Consider the following 21,106-nt stretch of genomic DNA (forward strand, 5'->3'; position numbering starts at 1 on the left):
TCTGCCCTTCAACCACCCACACACAGCGCCTGCCTGCTCACACTTCAGCTGCAAATAAGCAATTAGCTCACCTGCCAGTAATATGTGTTCAAAACCTATGGCTAAAAAATGAATATGAAGGGGGGAAAGCTATACTATTCTTAATGCATTTTAATGTGTTCTACTGTGGGAAAAGTTTAAAGAAATGGTTCTAAACTGGGGCCCACTTGGAGGCAGAGGTTGACGCAAATGTAGCTATAAGAGATTTATCAGGACATTTCCTTTGAAAAATACATGTACTATGATGTCCTCAGTGACTCAGATGGCAGAAGTCTAAGGAGAGTCTTATGTTGATACATCCCAAAACACAACTCTTCTAATGCCTCTTTGGCGCAAACATCAACTCCAGCTAAATCAGCAAGTTTGAAGAGACCAGAAATGAGTGAGTGGATTTTTATCAATATAGGATGGTTGTTCTCACACGCTGCATAAACACATCAGTGTTCAAATATCTTATAAAAGTGAATTTTGCATAATAGGTCCCATTTCAGGATGGAAACCACTGGTTTAGACACATAAATAATAAGGGTAGGCCAAACACTTTTTATTATAAGGCTTTTCCAATGATTTAGCGGATAACATCAGGGGACACTTATATATAAGAATGGACATACTATTCAAGTCTTTGTTGTCTTTTAAAGCACAAAAAAGTAACTTTTAAATAAGAGAATGAATGAAAAATGAAAAAGCAGACCAAAGCTCCCTGATGCCAAACTTTGGCAGCAGAGAGGTTTTGAGCTTATCGCCCAATTCCAGAGCAATGGCATAAAGCTGGGAACAGGGTCAACGTGGCACAATAAACAGGAGTGGGCGCACACATGCACATGCACATGCTGCGCAGATGCACCCAGTCTCAGCTGTGCCATACACCCTGCCTACGGCAGCCCATGCCAGACACTGTCACTCACTGTAACACAACGATGATTTCATGGGTAAATCAAAAACAGGCAGTATAAGCTCAGTGCGTTAGGCCTATACCTAAATACAACTTAGGACCCCTCTGCCAAATTGGAAAGGGTGCGTTCCAGCACCAAGGGAATCAGCATGCGTTCTAGCATTTTCCATCATGTATGACTCACGAGTTACATTGCACTTAGTTTTGACATTGCTTACTGATGCAGTCAGCTTGCAATGAGTGTATTATTAGCCACAAAGATTAAATATAACACCATGTCATATACTAAATATTAGCCATAATTAAACCTGAAATATGTTATCATTTATTAAAAACAGATCATTAGTTGGAGCTAAGATATCATTATAAGGCTTTTTTTTTAAATGTTATTGTGAAGCATTCAAAAAAATATGCCTTTTCCATTGAAAAGGTGTTTTATAAGTTTTTCTTTTTAAATTAGTAAATGTTGCAACAGCCTTTAAAAGAACAACAGGGCCGATGCTGGTATATACTTAATTTAGCCATTGCCGTGTGCTTAAATGATTAGTTCTCTTCAAAATGAAAATTCTGTCATTTACCCTCAAGTTGTTTCAAACCTGCAATTCTTTCTTCTGCTGAACTCAAAAGAAGATATTTTGAAGAATGTCGGTAACCAAAGCAGTTGATGTACCTCACTGACTACTATAGTATTTTTTTCCTACTATGGAAGTCAATGGGGTACATCAACTGCCTGCTTACCGACATTCTTCAAAATATCTTCTTTTGTGGAAAGAAATCATAGAGGTTTGAAACACCGTCAAGGTGAGTAAATGATCACAGAATCTTCATTTTGAAGTTAATTAATCCTTTAAGGTCATGACACAGGTGTTTATTAGAAAGATGCTGATATGTCTAGAAATGATATATTTTTCTGTAATCATCTGCTCACTGTTACAGGGTTGAATATTAGTCAGTCATCCCCAATTGACATGTCCTGACCTGGACACATTACTTCCAGTCTGTTTAATAAACACTATGTCCATAAAATGTACATCTTTGCTAATAAAGCAAGTTGGAATCACATGGATGGAGATTGGCCAAAGAGGAATCCTCATAGAAAAGGGATGAATTAATTAATTAATTAATTCGTTGAGTATATACATGCACATGCATATACAATTATTAAATCAAATATATTTTAAAATTGTATTAACATATATCACTGTATTACAAATATAAATATCATAGGACTACTAACGACAATAATGCTATAATCTGGTATCGTATTATACTCGATGCTGGGCTATTAATCACGTGAGCAGCTCTCATAGTCAAAGGGCTGGCACGAGTAAGGGAAAGTATTCAAATTCAGTTCTCTCTAATTGTAAGTAAGCGTTGCTCATGCATGTGTGCGGTGAGAGTGGAGAAGCGCACTGTCAGTCAAGCGCGCTGTGTGGGGCGGTCTCTGCTCAGAGATGTCTGAATATGTCAAGAATCACTTCAGCTACCGCACGCTTTTAAATAGCACTCAATCTCTTCCAGTGCCGATACGAGGGAAGTGTTTCATATATGCTGTTTAGCTTTATAAGATTATGAGGGATTCCTTTGCGATTGCCGTGCGCAACGAGCCTACAGTGCATAGGAGTGAAGGAAGAACCGCTGGAGCGCTGTCCAGCGTCCTGAAGTCAAGAAGCCAGAAGTGCTGAAGAGAGCACAGGCATTCACAGAGGACTGTATGTCTATGCCGATCAAGTCTTGAGATGACTCGGAAAAGGCTGCGTTCTGTGGCTGTTTGGGGATTCATTGCGTGGGAAATAGGAATTCTGTTGAGGTAAGAGCAAATATTTTCCCTGGTGGAGGAGAGAGTAAAGATAGTATTTATTTATTTATTTATTTATTTATTTATTTATTTATTTATTTATTTATTTATTTAATTTTATTTTTTGTACAGTTTAATGCACGAGAATATATCTCGTCACCACCGCATTCATGATGGCTATTGTAGGCACAGATAAAGTTTTTAAGCAGCTTGTTCTTAGTGTAACAGGTGATATCTTGTCATTTTCACAGAGTAACTTAGAGCTCTGGGATCCTAATAAAAAGTATCGTTCTTCTGAAGTAAAATACTTTTCATTATTTCTATAATTCTAAATGTTGCTATTAGGAAACATGTTAATGACGGTTTTGTGCAATAATATTATAAATTTGAAAATATTAAAGGAAACATAAAACAAAATATAAAATGATGCAAATTAAAGAAAAGGAAATAGGTATTTGTTTCATAATAGTCTCTTCCTTTATATAAAAATTATTAATTGATTTGAATTTGAAAGGAGTAAATGGATTTTTCCAAAACAGTTTAATTTTATGGTAATTTATTTTTGTACTTCTGATACTACACCCCAGTGGAACTTCTTATGAGTCCCAAATTATATTCATTTAAGCCCATCATATATCTATTAGTTTAGGTGATTATTTTTACTCTGCCGTACACTTTTTTCCATAACCCTTTCTGTCTAGTCTTGCAAGTAGCTTCAAAATATGAAATTGGCGTTCTGGGTCCCTTTGAACTGTACTGAATCCTCACAATTCTTTTGGCTGATGATGCTATGAATTTTTAATGTTTCATTTGTCTACGATCCTTGGGCTCACGCAAGCGTAAAGTCTTGCATTATTGATACGTTGGCACTTGCAGTGTCTGTTCCGCCTTTGTATTGGCTGCCATTCTGTTCACCCTGAGGGAGAGTTTTTACTTATAGACATCTAAGAGGAAGTTGTTTTCAAAGAAAAGCTGGATGTGCCTCATTCCACCACTCATAATTAATTACAATGTACAGGAAATATTCATCCTTGCTACCAAGTCTTACTTTAGAATGCGTTATGTAAAACGTTGAGAAGAACTTTTTGCAAGAGCTACTCACCAATAAGATTTATCTTCAGAGAGGGCAAAGACTATGGATAGTGAATAGCTCGAAATGATGTGGAAAACGATCATTTATTTTTTATATCAGTCAACAATGGCTCATAATCACTCCACAACAGGTTCATTGCCAGCAAGGTGTTCAGAAGTAGTGGTCTCAGTGTGCTTATATCTTAATCAAGATCTTTGTGCAAAGATTGAATTTGCACGCTCTGTAGACTTCTCTTTAACTCATTTTCACAGTTGATGGAATCTTGTTTAGTCTTATTAATGTGTTAATAGTGATGTGTAACTGTTATTGACTATATGTGACCCTGGATCACAAAACCAGTCACAAGTTGCATGCATATATTTGTGGCAATAGCCAACAATACATTGGATGGGTCAAAATTATCGATTTTTCTTTCATGCCAAAAATCATTAGGTTTAAGATATTTTGTAAATTTCCTACCGTAAATATATAAAAAAATATATTTTAGTGAGTGAATGCAGCAAAATCGCAACTTTAAAGGTGATTTTCTCAATGTTTCGATTATTTTGCACCCTCAGATTCCAGATTTTCAAATAGTTGTATCTCAGCCAAATATTGTCCTATCCTAACAAACCATACATCAACGGAAAGCTTATTTTTTCAGTATATATCTCAGTATAAATCTCAATTTAAAAAAATTGACCCTTGTGACTGGTTTTGTTGTCCAGGGTCACATATTAATATGGTTGAGTTATATATTAAACAGCCTAATATTTTGATTTTGATAACCAAATTATTATTATAATTTTTTCAGAATATACTTTTTTTTTTTTTAAATACAGATTTACAAGTGTAAACCAGAGATGATATTTACAAAACAACTATGGAGAAATTTGGCTACAAGTTTACATGTGGACTACATATTTTGAGTGTGTTTTTGAAAGTAAAAATAATTTTCATGAGCGCTTTCCACAACTTTCTAAAAGAAAAAGAAAAAGGAAAAATTATTTACATGCAAACTCCCAAAGCCACGTAGCAGATCCTCAAACACATCAAAACATAAAGTCCTCACCACATTGCCACAGATGACAACACACATACATCAACAACTACAATCATAAAACGGCCCCCAGCATGCATACGCTCAGGCATTCACACACTGTGAATGAGTACAGACAGATAGCTGTCAGTCTATCCTCAGAAAGGATAATGGAATATGGCACAGTAACAGTGTTGTGTTCTACACCACTCAGCACAGGTTTACATGCCTCTGCTTCATACTACAGTAGCTAGTCATTATGTGCCTCTGGGTTAACGAATTTTAATGTGTTGTTTTCTTCAAGAATTTAAAGGATCAAAATGCTGTTTAGTACCCCAGAGTCTTTATGTCGTACCCTGTTTTGTTGGACGTTGAATATTGTCACAGTTTCTAACTTGTTGGTTGCTTCACGAATGACTAATACGATTTCTCAATAGCTTTAGGGACCCAAATAAGGGTCACGGAGGTTAGCTGTCACACGGGGAATTTGTCACAAGAGCTATATTTCAGTATAAGATTTTGAGTAAAAGTTCAATTATTCAAATGCTTTTTATGCACATGTTGGTTTCAACTGAATAATAAGCTAAAATGTAATTGTTGGCTAAAGTTGTTGGGTAAAAAATAAAAAAAACACATCAGCATACAATTAGGCAAGGGTCAACTGTATAATAAAGGCACATTAAAAGAGTTATTTTCGGATTGTATTTATTTTTACTCAAAACGTTTCTGAAAAGCCTACAGTATGTGAGGATTTTAAATACAGTGTGACAACTGTTATTGGGTCATGTTGTCACAAAAGGTCAGCATGTGCATTTTTTTTCCCCCTGAGCAAACACCATGAAAATGTTTGGTAGCTTTTTTTTTTCTGTAGCCCAGACTTTTTAAGGTATGTGCCTTTATAAATATTAACTTTAAAAAAAAAAAAACTTTCAATCACACTTTATTTCGATAGGTCACTTAAGACATTCTACTACAACTTTGCTAATACGGCTGCAACACGTTAACTATAGCAATCATAGAGTATTAGTAGACTTTCTCCTTAATATCTGCTAACACTTTATTTCGATCCTCCGTTCACAGACATTCTACTAACTATAAGTAACTTTTCAATTATATGTCTACTTATTAACCCTAACCATAACCTAACAGTCTAATCTATCAGTCTGATATATTAGAGTTAGTTGACATGTAGTTGCAAATTAATGAGAGTTAGTTGTAACATTATAGTAGCAAAGTTACTTGTAGTTAGTAGAATGTCTAAAATGGACAAAAGGATACCTTTATCTGAGAAATATTCACTGCTGTACTAAAAAACACTTCATCAATCAGAACTTGATATAGAGAGACAGGACAGAAGCAATTAGCATTTAGATGGACGATTTTAATTAATCTTCACAAAGACTGACTGTTGGAAGGATTGAAAAGTGTGTTATTATTAAAACTGACATTTCCATTACAGTTTCATGGTTTGAAGACTTGGATTTAATTATGTACAGCTATGTAATAGAAAACAAAAAGATGTTTCCTGTGGGATGTCTGTGTCTATGATGTTTATTCATATAAGTACTATTCAGAGTGGGGAAATGCTGCATACGTAATTAATTAGAGAAAGACAGAGATTGTTGCTTTGTCAGACCTGTCTGTTTATTTAGGGACTTTTTGTGGCAGCAGTTCTGCCAGTGCCAACTCAAATAACTTGAATAGACAAGGACAGGCTAATGTCAGCACTGGACCAAAGACAGTGTAGGACATTGTGTCATCTGCTCCAAGAGAGTCTCACAATTCACCCACCAAAAATATTATGTCATTATTTTTAAGTCTTATATATGCCTAAAAATTCAGCTTTCAAATACCTATAGAATTCTGTCACTAAGAGTGGGAGGGAATCATACAACCCTAATACCTTTCGAAAAAACTAATTGTGTCTGATTTTCTCTCAATGGTAGGACGTACTAGGCAGTTAGTAGTGTTAAAAAGGAGTGATGTGGACAATGTACAGTAGTACACTGTGGTTTTATATTAAAAACTACTAAACCTACATAAATGGTAACATTTTAAGTCCCAGTTAACATTAGTTAATGCATTACATTACCTAATAATGAGCAATACATTTGTTTCATTAATAAAAAATTCAAATGTCCATTGTTAGTTCATATTAGCTCAGGTATATTAAATAAAATGAACAGATACAACTTTTAATTTGAATAATACATAAAATCACTTTCTGTGACATGACACATTAACAAGAGAGTGACACACACAAACACACACACACACACACACACACACAAAAGCCATGTGTTTGTTCATATTTGCACTGCTCTTGGTTTCATTGTCATCTGCTGAAACGCTCATTGGAGCGGAATGTTCCAAAAGATGAGAGCGACCCCCAAGCGGGAAGAGAACCTCATCGTTTCTGTTTTCCTCCCGTCCTCCCGTGTACCTTTCACCGTCTGCATTAGGACCAACCGGCTCTTGTTCTTTAACAAACCACTCGGCTTCCAAAAGCACTAATGCTCTCTTTTTCTCTGCCTTCAAGGGATATTTTAGTCTTTTTCTTTGAGCCCGTTTCACTCCTCTGCCTCCTGTGCCAGTTTGCGTATTGTAAAAGGCAGATTAGGTAGCTCCTGTTGCATTATTGATAAGATTTTGTCACAAAGCATTGATTGCACTTTGAGTTATTCTGCCAGCCCTGTTTCTCTTGAATACTTTCGTCAGAGTTTTTGAAAGATAAAGAAAGACAGAGGAACCGAGAAACAGAGGGAGGCCTCTGTAAGCAGCTTAAAATGTTTAAGTTTTCAAAAAGCTTTTATGTATGAGGAAAATGTCGAGGAGTAAGATCCAAACAAATGCCAGGTTAAAACCAAAAATGTTGATATCAAAAATGATTAAAAAGATAAAACATCTGACACTTCATTATCTGAAAGGCAACAGGGAACACTAAGATAAATACAAGAGTACTCAACAAGAGTTCTCTTTCAAGCATTTGAAAAAATAAGTTTTTTAATGTTTTGAAAGAAGTCTCTGATGCTCACCATGTCTGTTCTGTATTTGTTCAAAAATACAGTAACAACAGTGATAGTGAGAAATGTTATTGCAATTTAAAATAAATTGTTTTCCATTTTAATGTTTTAAAATGTAATTTTATCCTGTGATAGCAACACTGAATTTTCTCCAGTCTTCAGAGTCACATGATCCTTCAGTAATCATTTTAATAGGCTGATTTTGTGCTCTAGAAACATTTCTTAATCACAGTTGAAAACAGCTATATTATATATGAATTGAATGCATACTTGTGGAGTAAAAGCATTCATTTCTTTAATTTCTTTAAATCTTACTTACCTCAAAGTTTTGAACAGTAAAAGCTATGCTAACTCTTAAAATCCCTATATGATTCCTCATAAACGTCACAACAAACACCATTAAAGTGATCTCTCAGCAGTTATGCCTCTTACTAAGAGATGAGGCAGTGGTGTGGTGGTGACGTTCAGCAAAAAGAGCGTCCAGGATGAGAGCTGTTACCTAAGTTATGCATGCTGGTCACAGTTTGCATATAGTGGCGAAAATAAGCTATAACTGTGACATTTAAGTTACCACCGTGGCAGCTGATGCGCGAAACGCAAATCTCTGTCACACATCAGTGTCACTGCTGTCACATACTGTGGAGTGTAAGTTCCTGTTTTTCTCAGCTCATGCTTAGTAAAGCTGCATCTACTCCCATCAATAAAAATACCTCTCGGCTGGGCTTGCAGGAGAGCTCTTCCCTGTCCACTTAACTTGTTTCCTGTTTCCACTTGGCTTGACAACACACACTAACAGACTAAACTGGGTGAAGTGTACATCTTGTAAGTCGGTACACAAACTAGAAGTACGGGACCGTGTTAATTTGTTAAGAGCTATTCTAGGCTTGGGAACATGCTGTAGGTTTGAAGACCACTGTGAAATTTCAGGGACAATTTTTATAAATATTGTGCTGCAGTGATGCAACACTATGAGCAGCTAAACCCAAAATCCACAGACATTGAATGGAGAATTGTGCATGTTTCTACACCAGCCTGAGCAGATTAGAGCTTGAGCCACTGTGGCTGTCCTCAAGCCAACATGTATTGCTGCTAGTAATATTTACAGTATATATAGCAATTTGGTATCAGAACATATTTTGATAAGGTTTTTTTTTTTTTTTTTTTTTTTTTAATAAAGGTCTATGAGTGCTGTGTGACCGTACTTACTTTCTTACTTACTATACCATACTTTTTTATTGTGTCATCTCAAGACATTTCATCTGGTGGGGGAACAATTTTTGGTAACACTTTAGTTAAGTGTCCAATTCTCACTACTGACTAGTTGTTTATTAGCATGCATATTACTAGGATATTGTCTGTTTATTAGTACTTATAAAAGCACATTTTAAAAAATATACATTTTAGGTATATAGGATTAAATCCCTTAATCCTATATACCTAAACTTAACAACTATCTTACTAACTATTAATAATCAGTTATTAGGAGTTTATTGAGGCAAAAGTCATAGTTAATAGTTAGTTAATAGTGAGAATTGTGGAGGGCTTTCTTGTGGAGGGCTGTGTAAAAATGTTTTGCGTTTTTATCTGTCCGTTGTGTGTGTGTGTGTGTGTGTGTGTGTGTGTGTGTGTGTGTGTGTGTGTGTGTGCGCGTGCTTGTTTGTGTGCGTGCTTGTTTGTGTGCGTGTGTGTGTGTGTGTGTGTGTGTGTGTGCGTTTGTGTATGTGTGTGTGTGTGTGTGTGTGTGTGTGTGTGTGTGTGTGTGTGTGTGTGTGTGTGTGTGTGTGTGTGTGTGTGTGTGTGTGTGTTTGTCTGTCTGTGTATGTGCACATAAAGGATGTTACATTAGAGGATGGAGATGAAAGGTGCAGATCTTTGCAGAGAGGTCTGTGGTTGCATTGATCTGAGTATTGATGCAGTGTTTCCTCAGTCCAGCCTTTGTGCTACGGACAATCAGTCTGTTGTATGTGATGGAAACAGAATGTTAAGTACTGTATGTGTGTGTGTTTAATGTAATATAAGTTAGGCTATGAGACCATGCAGACACAAAAGCTCATTTCCAGAACAGAGTGGGCTTCCTTCAACACAATCTCATGACAATTCATAACTATTTTACATTTTGGAAAATTGGTGGCTAATTTGTACATTGTACAATCTCATTCATGTTTTTACATGATGGTTATTGGGGTTGATCTTAATGCTTAGCCTACTTTTTTTCTGAAAAATCATGCATTTTCATACGATTCACATTGTATTAATTCATACGAACTGAGGATGGACTTTGTTGATGGACATACACTTGTTAATGCTGATGATGAGGAGTTACAGTTGCAACATCTCATAATGTATCTACCTCAAACTGAGTAGTGTATCACTGAGAAACATCCTGCTCAAGTTGTCCTTGCGATGGAGGTTCGGGTTGAATGACTAGTTCTTCCAGTGTTTCATCATCGGACTCGCCATTGATATGGTAAAATCAACGTCATTGTACGTTACTGTCTTTAGTTTATAGTGTAGGAAGCCTCAGGACAGCTGACGTTGTTATGGCAATGGGCGTTTTTGTTTTCGACACGCGCTGTACGCAGTAAACCAATCACAACAGACTGAGCTATCTGGCCAATCAGAGCAGAGTAGCTCGCAGAAAGGAGGGATTTAAAGAGACTGATTCATGTGACGAGTCATTTGAAAATTATTGAAAAATGTGGTGATGTGCAAATGTATATTATGAGAACATTTTACCTTTGAAGCATGTAAACCTGTTGTAGGAGACTCCAAAACAACATTAGGAAACTTTAAATTAGAATAATAGGGGCACTTTAAACAATAATATTTAAATCACATAGATTTAGTCAATATAGTTAGTGACTGTTAGAGACAATGTTTATCAGCCACACCTCAAACATATGGAAAAGGACAGTTCAGTGTTCTGCAGAATGACAAATTTATGCAGTCGGCGTATTGAGTGAAAAGGAAATGAGGGCCTTACATAAAATATGGAGAATGAGACTGAGGATCCCAGGGTACTCAGGTCATTTCAGTTAGTGGTGTAAAATTAAAGTACATCAAGGAGTGGTGAGCATATGCAATTACTTAGAAACAGAGTTTAAAATTTAATAACAGCTGTGTATGGACTTATCTTAAACGACAGTCTCCTGTCACCATAAAAAAAAAATACACACAAGTGCTAAAGATTGAGAGCATGTAGAAAATCACCATGTGGAACACAAATGATTACTGTTAGCACTTGTCTCATAATGATGAGCTAGACAAAAGATTTGGACAGAGACACAGTAATCTGAAAAAAAAAAAAAAAGCAGGTTTACAAGCACAGAAAACCTTCACTGTCAACATACAGTAAGTGAAGCATCTTACAATTGTCATGTATGTGTAAGGTTAAGAAGAGAAAGAGTGTTTCTGTCACCTAATCAGACATGTAACATATTTGGGTTCTGGCTGATGGTGTACTCCAGTTCTGTAGATCTCTCCTGCTGCGGCGCTCCCAGAGGACAAGCATAGAAGGGAGCTTTCACACCTGTTTAGCGCTAAAACCAGGATTTTTCATATTTCAATAAACCCAGACTCCACAGGGTGACTCTAGGAAAAAATAGGACAGTCTTCTAAATTTGGCAGCTGCTTTGAAACTGTAGCATGCCAAGTCTCAAGCTACTCATCATAATTTAAAGGAGCTAACGACATTGCAGCTATTTAAGGAGAACATTTCTTTTAAGTATAACTATATGATCATTCAAAATTTAATTACAGCCGTTTTTATGACACAAAACAATGAGGGTTTTTGAAGGAACAAACAATAGGAATTAGATTGACATCATATTTAACAGATAATCTTAAACTGAAAAAACACTGATTTATATAATTGAGCTGATGACAGTGATTTAAAACTTTTTAGTTATGTTAAAGTGCCCCTATTATGCTTTTTCAGATATTATCTATCATGTAGTGTGAATGATCAAAGTGCATAATAAATGGAATTTTCGTGTCCCAAAAGAAATAACCGATTCTGAACTGCTTGAATTGAGTCATCAGTAATTACAATCTTACTTCCTCAATGAACCTACTGTAACAAACAACATCTACTTTTACCCGCCCTCAAACACTACAGTAGCTGAGGCCTGTAGAGTTTGGTCTGTGTTGAAAACATGTTGAAAAGACTCAACATGGATGCTTTTTTACCTTGGATGCATGTAAACCTATTGTAGGAGGCCGCCAAAACAAAATTAGAAGCCTTTACAATACCGGATTTTTTTTTTTTTTTTTTTTTTTTTGTTGTCTGTTAATGTCTGGACTTTCTAATGCTACATATATAAGAGAGAAGGCAGTTGATGTTTAGCTTCACTACTTAGTTAGTTATAGCTACTCTCCAACACTGACAGTTATAGCAAACTGACTCTCTTCCCTGCTTAGTCTGGAGAGCATGTTCTGCCTGGCTGGAATTACATTTAGTGTTTGTGATGGACACCATCCAGAGAATCATCTAGTGTCTATCTGATCCCGATTAAATTGATAATCTCTGCCCTCACATGTCTCTCTGCACTTACTCCAGGGGAGTGTTTTGGAAGCACCTTCATGTTACATTCATTTCAGTTGGAAAGCCAAAGTGGGGGAGGGTGAAACAATCACTAGAAGAAAGGCTCAAAGACTTTTCTTTTTCAGATTCTATCAAAGCGACCATGAATAAAAGGAATTCAGAATCAGAATCATTATGAGCTGTATTGTCCATGTGTGCACAAACACACAAGGAAATGTGGTGGTTTCCAAGAGCTCTGATATATGCACTATTTTTCATAAGTTTATGGTCAGTAATATTTTTTTTATTACTATTAAATAAATTAATACTTTTATTCAGCAAGGATGCATTCAGTTCATTAAAAGTGACTGTAAAGACATTGATAATGTCAAGATAAACATTTCAGATAAATGCTGTTCTTTTGAACTTCCTATTCATTAAAGAATCCTAAAATATGTATCATGAAAATATTAATCAAAACAACATTGATAATAATAGGAGATGTTTCTTGAGCACCGAATCAGCATATTAGAAGGATCATGTGACAATGAGAACTGGAATGATGGCAACTTGAAATTCAGGGCCTATAATCAAATAAGAAACAGTTGTTTGATATTGTAATAATATTTAAAAAATATGACTGTATTTTTGATCAAATAAATGCTGCCTTGGTGAGCATAAAAGACATTTCAAAACAATCTGAAATGAAGTACAAGGTGTCACAGTATGTTCAGTGTGTTTAGTTTTCATGGACTTTTTAATTTGTTTTCATTCATCTTCAGTGTTCAGTGTTCAGATTCCCGCCACTCGTTTGTCTCCGTGGTCACTGTCACTATGAGTTCATTTGCATCAGCTGTGTGTAAATAATCATCTTGTTTGAGTCACTATTTATATGTCATTTTTTGGTCTATCGTTCACGTTAAATGTGTGTCTCTGCCCTGTATTGGATTATTGCCTGTTTGGATTAAACTTCGTAAAATTGGAAATATTTTCTTCTGAATCTTCGTCTGTCTGTTTGCTACGCACACACCCTTGTGTTGTGACACAAGGGCAGCTAAACAAACCAGAAGTATTCTTAATTTTAGAAATAAAGGATTTGGGGTAACACTTTAGAATACTGTTCCTTCATTAATGAATAACTACACAGGAACAAATGAGTAATGCATTAGTAACACTCTAGTAACTACTATTGACTAACAAGAAACTCTGATGAACAAATTAGTAAGTAATAGCGCTCAGTCGGATGTGGTAGTTCACTATTAGCTAATCAATAACTACTATTTTTCATACCTCACTGAAGACTATAAGAACTACTATATACAGGTTAATAAATATTTATAATGCACAATGTTTAATATAAGGTAATGGTAGCCCATTAGTAATGAATCAAGTGTTACTACATCCTTCTAAAGAAACTACTAATAATTTGGATCAGTATTCTAAAGTGAAAAACATGATAACAACCTAATATTGACTGAAGTCATTGTAAGCTTTTAAGGCTTTTGTAAGGTTTTGGATAGTAATGAATCAAGTGTTACTACATCTTTCTAAAGGAACTACTCATTATTTGGATCAGTATTCTAAAGTGAAGATCATGGGAACACACTAGTAATGACTAAAGTGTTACCAAATCCATTGGAAGGAATTGCTGTTCAAAATCTTAGAAAAATCTCAAAAGCTTACAATGACTTCAGTCAATATTAGGTTGTTATCATGTTGTTCACTTTAGAATACTGATCCAAATAATTAGCAGTTCCTTTAGAATGATGTAGTAATACTTGAGTCATTACTAGTGGGTTACCATAACCTTTTATTATAAATTATGCATTATTCATGTTAATTATGAACCTGTAGATAGTAGTTCTCTGGGAGGTATGAAAAAAATAGTAGTTATTGATTAGCTAATAATGAACTACTACATTCATCTGAGCGCTATTACTTACTAATTTGTTAATCAGAGTTTCTTGTTAGTTAATAGTAGTTACTAGAATGTTAATAATACGTTACTCGTTTGTTCCCGTGTAATTATTCATTAATGAAGGAACAGTATTCTAAAGTGTTACCGGATTTGGTTATTCATTTGTACTACCATCTGTTCCAGTTACTGCTGGAAACCCTCAGGCGATCATGTCTTCTGATCATTGTTTGAATCCATGTGCTCTGGATTCCTGCTTCATTTTTATTTACTCGGTTTATTTGTTTGTTTATTTGTATCTACCGATCTACTGAACTGACGAGATTTTTTTTTCAAGTTCTTATCTGGTGTACAGTTAATTAAGTCTATAGGGGAGTCAACAAATTATTCATTGCATGTGCAGAACCAGACACTGTAAAATAATCTAGTTTCTTATGAATATAGCTAATAAGAAAAATCAATATGATTAACATGATGGTTACATTGGCATTTATGTTGAATTCAAGCATGGTGGTTTCTTGTCTGTGTTTGTTATAATTTTCATTCTGTTAGTCTATAATGACAGATTGAGATGTGCCACTGCCTTCAAGCAATGGAAGCCATTTAACCCAAATGGCAGTTATCTTTACTACCAATTTTGTGGTTGACCACACACACGAGCACACCCTTTTGATTATTTTGGCAAGGGTGTGCATGCTTAATATCAGAGAGCAATGGGGGAGGAGAAGGTCTCTGACTGCTTCCAGTCTCGATCCAATTTAGCAGAAAAGTCACCCAATCAGTTGACAAATCACAAGGTGCTTGTATCTCTAAGGAAATCAATTACCAATGACAGACTAGCAGTTTATACTTTTCTAAAAAAGGATAATGCTTCATGATTCACTAATTTTGCACCATTACTCATTTGTATATTCTTTGGATTATAGTCACCTAAATTAATAAATGTAAATGAAACTTTTAATGTGACTTAAATTTAAAAGAGCTCATTTTATATTACAATTCTGACTTTATAACTCTCAATTGCGAGTTTATATCACACAATTCTGATTTTGAGATGTACACTCACAATTGCAAGAAAAAAGTCTGAATTATGTGATAAAAAGTTGCAATTACCTTTTTTATTCAGTGGCGGAAACCGTCAGGATCTGGTGACACTGATGGTGAGGATGAAGAAAAAGGTTCAAACAGGTTCCAATAAACAAAAGGTTCTTTAATAAATCAAACTCAAGAAGTAATCCATAAGGCTAATGACTTTGTAACAGCATTTATGGCATAAACAAATGAGCATACATTTACACATTCACATGATCAAAACCAGACACCAACTCGAAAGGAGGAAATTAAATACACAAGGTGATAGAACTCAAATGACGAACAGGTGATGGCGAGTTAATCAAAAAATATGGAGACAAATGAGGAGCAGGAAACTGGAACAAAGGAAAACAGGTAACTGAGAGAAACAAAAGCAAAGTACCTAATCAATTATTTGTATAAATACGGAAATATCACATCCCAGTTAATCAATAGATTTATGTATTTATTTATAAGAGTTATTATTTTTATTTGATATTTTTTGACTTTTTTGACTCCATGGTTTGGAACCAGTCAGTCGTATCACTCTCTGAGTGAGGTATTATTTCGGCTGGCTGATGTCACTGGATTTTTAATTTAGATAAATATCAGCTGTCACGGTAATACTCTGGGACAGGGTGGCAACACATTCCCATACAAATTCACTCATTACTCACTGACTATAAAAAACTAACTAGCACCTTAATAAGGAAAGACATATTAGCCAGTCCAGCACACTTCAGGCTGATGGCCAGTCTATGCCCGTCAGCTAAACAACACAAGTTCCATCAGCATCTCACACAGTATGCAACACAAATACGACAGTGGGCAACATTCAGAGAAGATCAACCACTCGAAAACAAAGGAGCCAAATTGTGTCCAGCCTCCTCGCATTAGCAAAGCAAGACAACACAGCGAGCACCATGCTGACAGGACAGGTCACACCGATCCAGCAGTTTAGCTGTGGTTTCACGTTAAGGGAAGCAGACGAGGGGTGGGGGAGCGGGTTGTTTGTCCCGCAGCAATGACAACCCAATGAGACTGAAGCCTACAGGGGGTGACAACAAAACTGCAGCCATACTCCCCTCATACTAACTGGATGCATTTCACAGGCTCGTTAGGCGTAATGAGATGGAAGATATGCTGTATATGGTTGTATAGTTATTGTGATGCAAGTTACTCTATGATAAAACAAGCTGATTGTTTGAAATTAAAATTAAAAACTCTTAATTTTGTTAATGCTTTTGTTAATCCCTTCTTTACATATCATTGCAGTTTCCAACAAAAATGAACACTAGAGGCAGTAAAACAGCAATCACTTTTAATTGTTTTCATACATAATTATGATTACAGGGTAGATAATAGATTAATAAAGACTTGTTTTCACACGGCTCCTTGTGTTCTAACCTCAAAACACTTTTTACCATGGTGCATGATTTGTAAGCAAATACATTTTGGAGTTTGCATCACTTGACCAGCTCCGTATGTTCGGTTTTAATGACATAAGCTTGCTCGGTAGCTGGTACAGAATTGTACTTGCGATGTGGTGAGTTCGGGTACAAATTCTGTGAAAGTAGAGTCACGTTAAAAGAGCTCAAAACTAAGCTAAAATGCAATAAAAACAACGTAATACGATTGCATTTTTATGTCACATTTGCTTTTTGTTAACACTATTGAGTAGGTTTAGGGTTTAGTGTAGGTGTACGTTATTTTAAACCGTGATGAAGCATTGAGATTTTAGCGCCACTCACCGGACATTTCAATTCAGAACTGTTTCTTGAGCACAAAATCAAAATATTAGAATTATTTCTGAAGGATCATGTGACACTGAAGACTGGAGCAATGATGGTGAAAATTCAGCTTTATCATCACAGTAATAAATTATATTTCTGTAATGACAACTCTGTGAGTGTTTGAAATGGTAATGGATATGACAATGACGAAATGTTTGGTCTTGGCAGAATAGATCTGCTATGCCGCTGGTTTTGCTGCTGCAGTTGGTTATTGCTGCTGCTGCTGCTGCTGCTGCTGCAGAGCAAGAACGGGACTTGCTACAGCCAATACACACACCACACGCTGCTGTGAGCAAGCAAGACATGCTGCTGCTGTACAATATACATGCGTTACCCGTAGCAGATCAATACAGGTGGAGCTGGGGAAGGTGGAGGGTTTCTGAAAGCGCTCTGCACTGCTACAACTAATGCTGACAAAGTATTGAAGGCTGAGCAGCGAGCTCATTGGATACTGATAGAGCAGGAGCCAATCAGCTGTGCTCTATAGAGAATGATGTGATTGCAAGCAGACTGAGTTAAGGACCAATCAGCCTTCACCATCTAGAAATTCATGACATAACTTTGAATTTAACAATAAGCCCATATTAAAATAGAAAACATCTATTTTAAAGTGTAATAATATTTTTACAATATGACTGTTTTTTATTATTATTATTTTATTTATTTATTTTTTACAAAAAAAAAAATGCTGCCTTTTTTAAAGAGATTTAAAAAACTTTCAAAAAATCTTACCAACTCCAAACTTTTAAATGGTAGTGTACATATACATAATTATACACATATACTGTATAAACATGTCTATAATTGGTAATATATACCTATACAATATTAATTAGTGTATTTTGGTTATTCACATTAATTACAGTAAGAGTACACAGAGTGCATAGATGCGGATACCTGTGTTTGGTGCCAGTGAATAAGCAGAGCACAACCGAAAATAATAAATGTGTGTAACACATGCAAGCAATCTTATAATGCTGCTGTAATCTGTGTAAATGAACAATACAAAACTATTAAATTACATATTTCAGATACAATCTATGTGGATGAATGTTGCGTGTGAATTTGAGCATAGTGTCTGCTGGCATTTATTCTCGCCGGAGACTGAATGTGAAGTGAACCGTGTGTGAATTGTAAGTGCTTTTGATTAAGTCAGAGCTGTCACAGTGTAAAGGTGAAGCTATAACTCTTCTTTTATAATGACTGAACTGTGAGCTGGTGTTTCCAATTAATTGTCTTAGCTATCCTGTTTCTTTCTATCATTGATATGCTCCGTCAATCTGTCTCTTTCATTCTTTCCCTCTCTTTCATGTGGCCATGTGAAGACTTTGAAGTGCTACTCTGTCCTTCTCTCGACTTATCTGTCATTCTGAACCTGTCTTTTATCATTTCTATCTATTTTAACCAGTTAAAACCTTTTTTCAAAAGTCATATTCTGATGCTATGATAGCCATTGAGCTCACCCTTAATGAGAGTTTTAACCAAAGCAATTTTTTCAGCAATGAATACAACATCCTCACACACAGTCAAATCTATTCAGTAAATTTACAATGTATGTATGTGTGTGAGAGAGTAGGCCCTAACTTTAACCATATGTTATTTCTGTCAATGATTCATTTGTGCACTGAGGCAGAATGCAATCTACGGATGTCGCTATTCTCCCTTCTGGCTCCACACATGCACATTCACGCCATCTCCTCAATCCCCTTCGATCGGCTCCAACGTGAGCATCCTCTGTGACTGCCTCGCTCTGTTGACCACCATTGACGCTTCATTGGCCTGTGGTTTCCATGGTAACTGTCTCTAGGCCTCCTTTGGTATTGGTAGGAGGGAATGGGAGAGTGTCAAGGACAATATATCTGGGACTGCAGGAAACCAGTAAGACATTTGGACCCAGAGGTGACTCCTTCTATGGGTTGTAAGAGCAAATCCATGGCTGGTGGCTTTCTCTGGTAGGGATGTTTCTGCCTAGACCAGGGTTTCAGGGAGGAGAGAGAGAGAGAGAGAGAGAGAGAGAGAGAGAGAGAGAGAGAGAGAGAGAGAGAGAGAGAGAGAGAGAGAGAGAGAGAGAGAGAGAGAGAGAGAGAGAGAGAGAGAGAGAGAGAGAGAGAGAGAGAGAGAGAGAGAGAGAGAGAGAGAGAGAGAGAGAGAGAGAGAGAGAGAGAGAGAGAGAGCTGTTGCTGGAGGCTTGGCTCTTTCTGCTGAGAAGGAGCTTGGTAATTTGAGATTTGCACTTTCCTTACTGCTCCTGGGAGCAAAGGTGGGATGTGCACTGTTGACTTCACAATTCTGCATAGTCAGGAAGGCCCAACACAATGACACAATTCTTACAGCCAGAGGCTTTTACACAGATGCAGTTTCTGTCAGCTTCAGAAGCAACATCAGTGCTTGTTAAGTATGCGACACACCAAGCCAACATAAAAATAAAATAAAACAATAAAACCTACCCAGCAAAATCGCCTTGTGCTTGAATACACCACAAAGACAGCCAAAGGCCAACTAGCGCATGCATTCTGTGGTTGAGAAAATACCTTTCCATACCTGCTGGTGGCAGTAGTCTGTATTTGTGATTCAAAAACGGAATTAGGACTGTGGTTATACAAACCATAAACAAAGCAGTGCTTATACCATTTTGAATTGAATTCATGTCTATCAGTTCTTCACTTTCTTCATTCCAGACAGCCATGTCATTATGAAAATATTTGTGTTTTGGAATACTCAGTTAAAATGAAATTGTAAAATTAGAAGAGTATTCTGTGTATACCGTCTTGACTTTGGCATTTGCTTGCTTTCATCACTTTAGTTTTTCTACTCGTACACTGCTTCGCTTTCACCATGAAGGGTACATTTACATGACAATGATGTACTAAAATAGGAAAAGTTTTCTTTGCATTTTTGAAAGGTTTCGAACAGACGACAGCATTGTCAAATCAGCGAAAACGACTAAAAACCTCTATAGTATGCATGCCAAGCCAGTTGACAATTTCACTTTGTAAAGAAACACTACGCGCCTATAGACTGAACACGTAATACGCAATGGATATTCGACATTGTCATAGCCATTACCATGTCAAACACGTAATGTACGCATTCGCATTAATGTAGTTTACACGGAAATGGTAATATCATTTTCAAAAACGTGCATTTTGAAATGTGTTTTTAAACGTTTGTGTTTTCAGGCCCCCAAAATGCTGTTTTTGTGAAAATTAAAAGTTAAAAGTTTTCCGTTTTTAGTTGAAAAGGGTGTCTTGTAAACTGCCCCTAAAACTGAAACATTGCACTGGAATTCATGTTCGGCTTCTATGGGACGATTTTTACCATATCTAATTATTGGGGTGGACTTGTCGCCCTCAGTGTTCCTCGATACTTGTGGTTATCATGGTTATGCCCTAAATGAGTGAAAACAGACAACTGTGTGACAAAAACCAGTACATTGGTCCCAGATGTGGAAAGATATCAAAGGTGATTATTCTCTGCAGTTGGCATTGGAATAAAGGTAGAGAGTAAAATCATCATCCTCTATGCTGCACCAGCCAAATATGGAGAAACACTAAAGCCCTCTCAAGTCACTTCTGCTTTGCTCTAAACTGATCTAGTTTTGCTTAGTCTCAGAGCTTTGAAACTAAAACAACAGAACTCAAAGCCTTAGAAAAATGAGAAAGAGGAAACTGGAGAAGAATAAATGGCAACAGAACGCTCAGAGGGATGTCAGTGTCAACAGTGGTGAGCAAAGCTGATCTGTGCTGAGCAAAGCAGCCCCAGAGTTGTGAATGTGTGCGTTTGCCTCACAGGATGATTTTGCGTGACGGAGCAGCGAGTGTCAGTAATTTTGCGTCACAAGCTTTTAATCCTAATCTTACTGTCTGACCTTTGACCTATGTTCATCAGAAACTTAACGAGGTGCTTCAGTAGCCAGAAAGAAGCATTTCTGTAGATATA

At 36.4% G+C, this 21,106-nt stretch overlaps 1 protein-coding gene across 2 annotated transcripts in view; it reads left to right on the plus strand.

Moving 5' to 3' along the window:
• Positions 1 to 2,329: 2,329 nt before the first annotated feature.
• The window catches only part of glra3 (glycine receptor, alpha 3), a 50,183-nt gene continuing 31,406 nt past the window's right edge, over positions 2,330 to 21,106 (plus strand). Inside the window, exon 1 of one of the 2 annotated variants that reach the window (XM_079851514.1) lies at positions 2,330 to 2,744. In XM_079851514.1, coding sequence (XP_079707640.1) covers positions 2,674 to 2,744 — 71 coding nt within the window. In that variant the 5' untranslated portion in view covers positions 2,330 to 2,673. The remainder of the gene's footprint in view (positions 2,745 to 21,106) is intronic. The other variant, XM_079851513.1, reaches the window with a different exon arrangement.

This window comes from Squalius cephalus, assembly GCF_949319135.1.
Source record: "Squalius cephalus genome assembly, chromosome: 2".
Lineage (NCBI taxonomy): Eukaryota > Metazoa > Chordata > Actinopteri > Cypriniformes > Leuciscidae > Squalius > Squalius cephalus.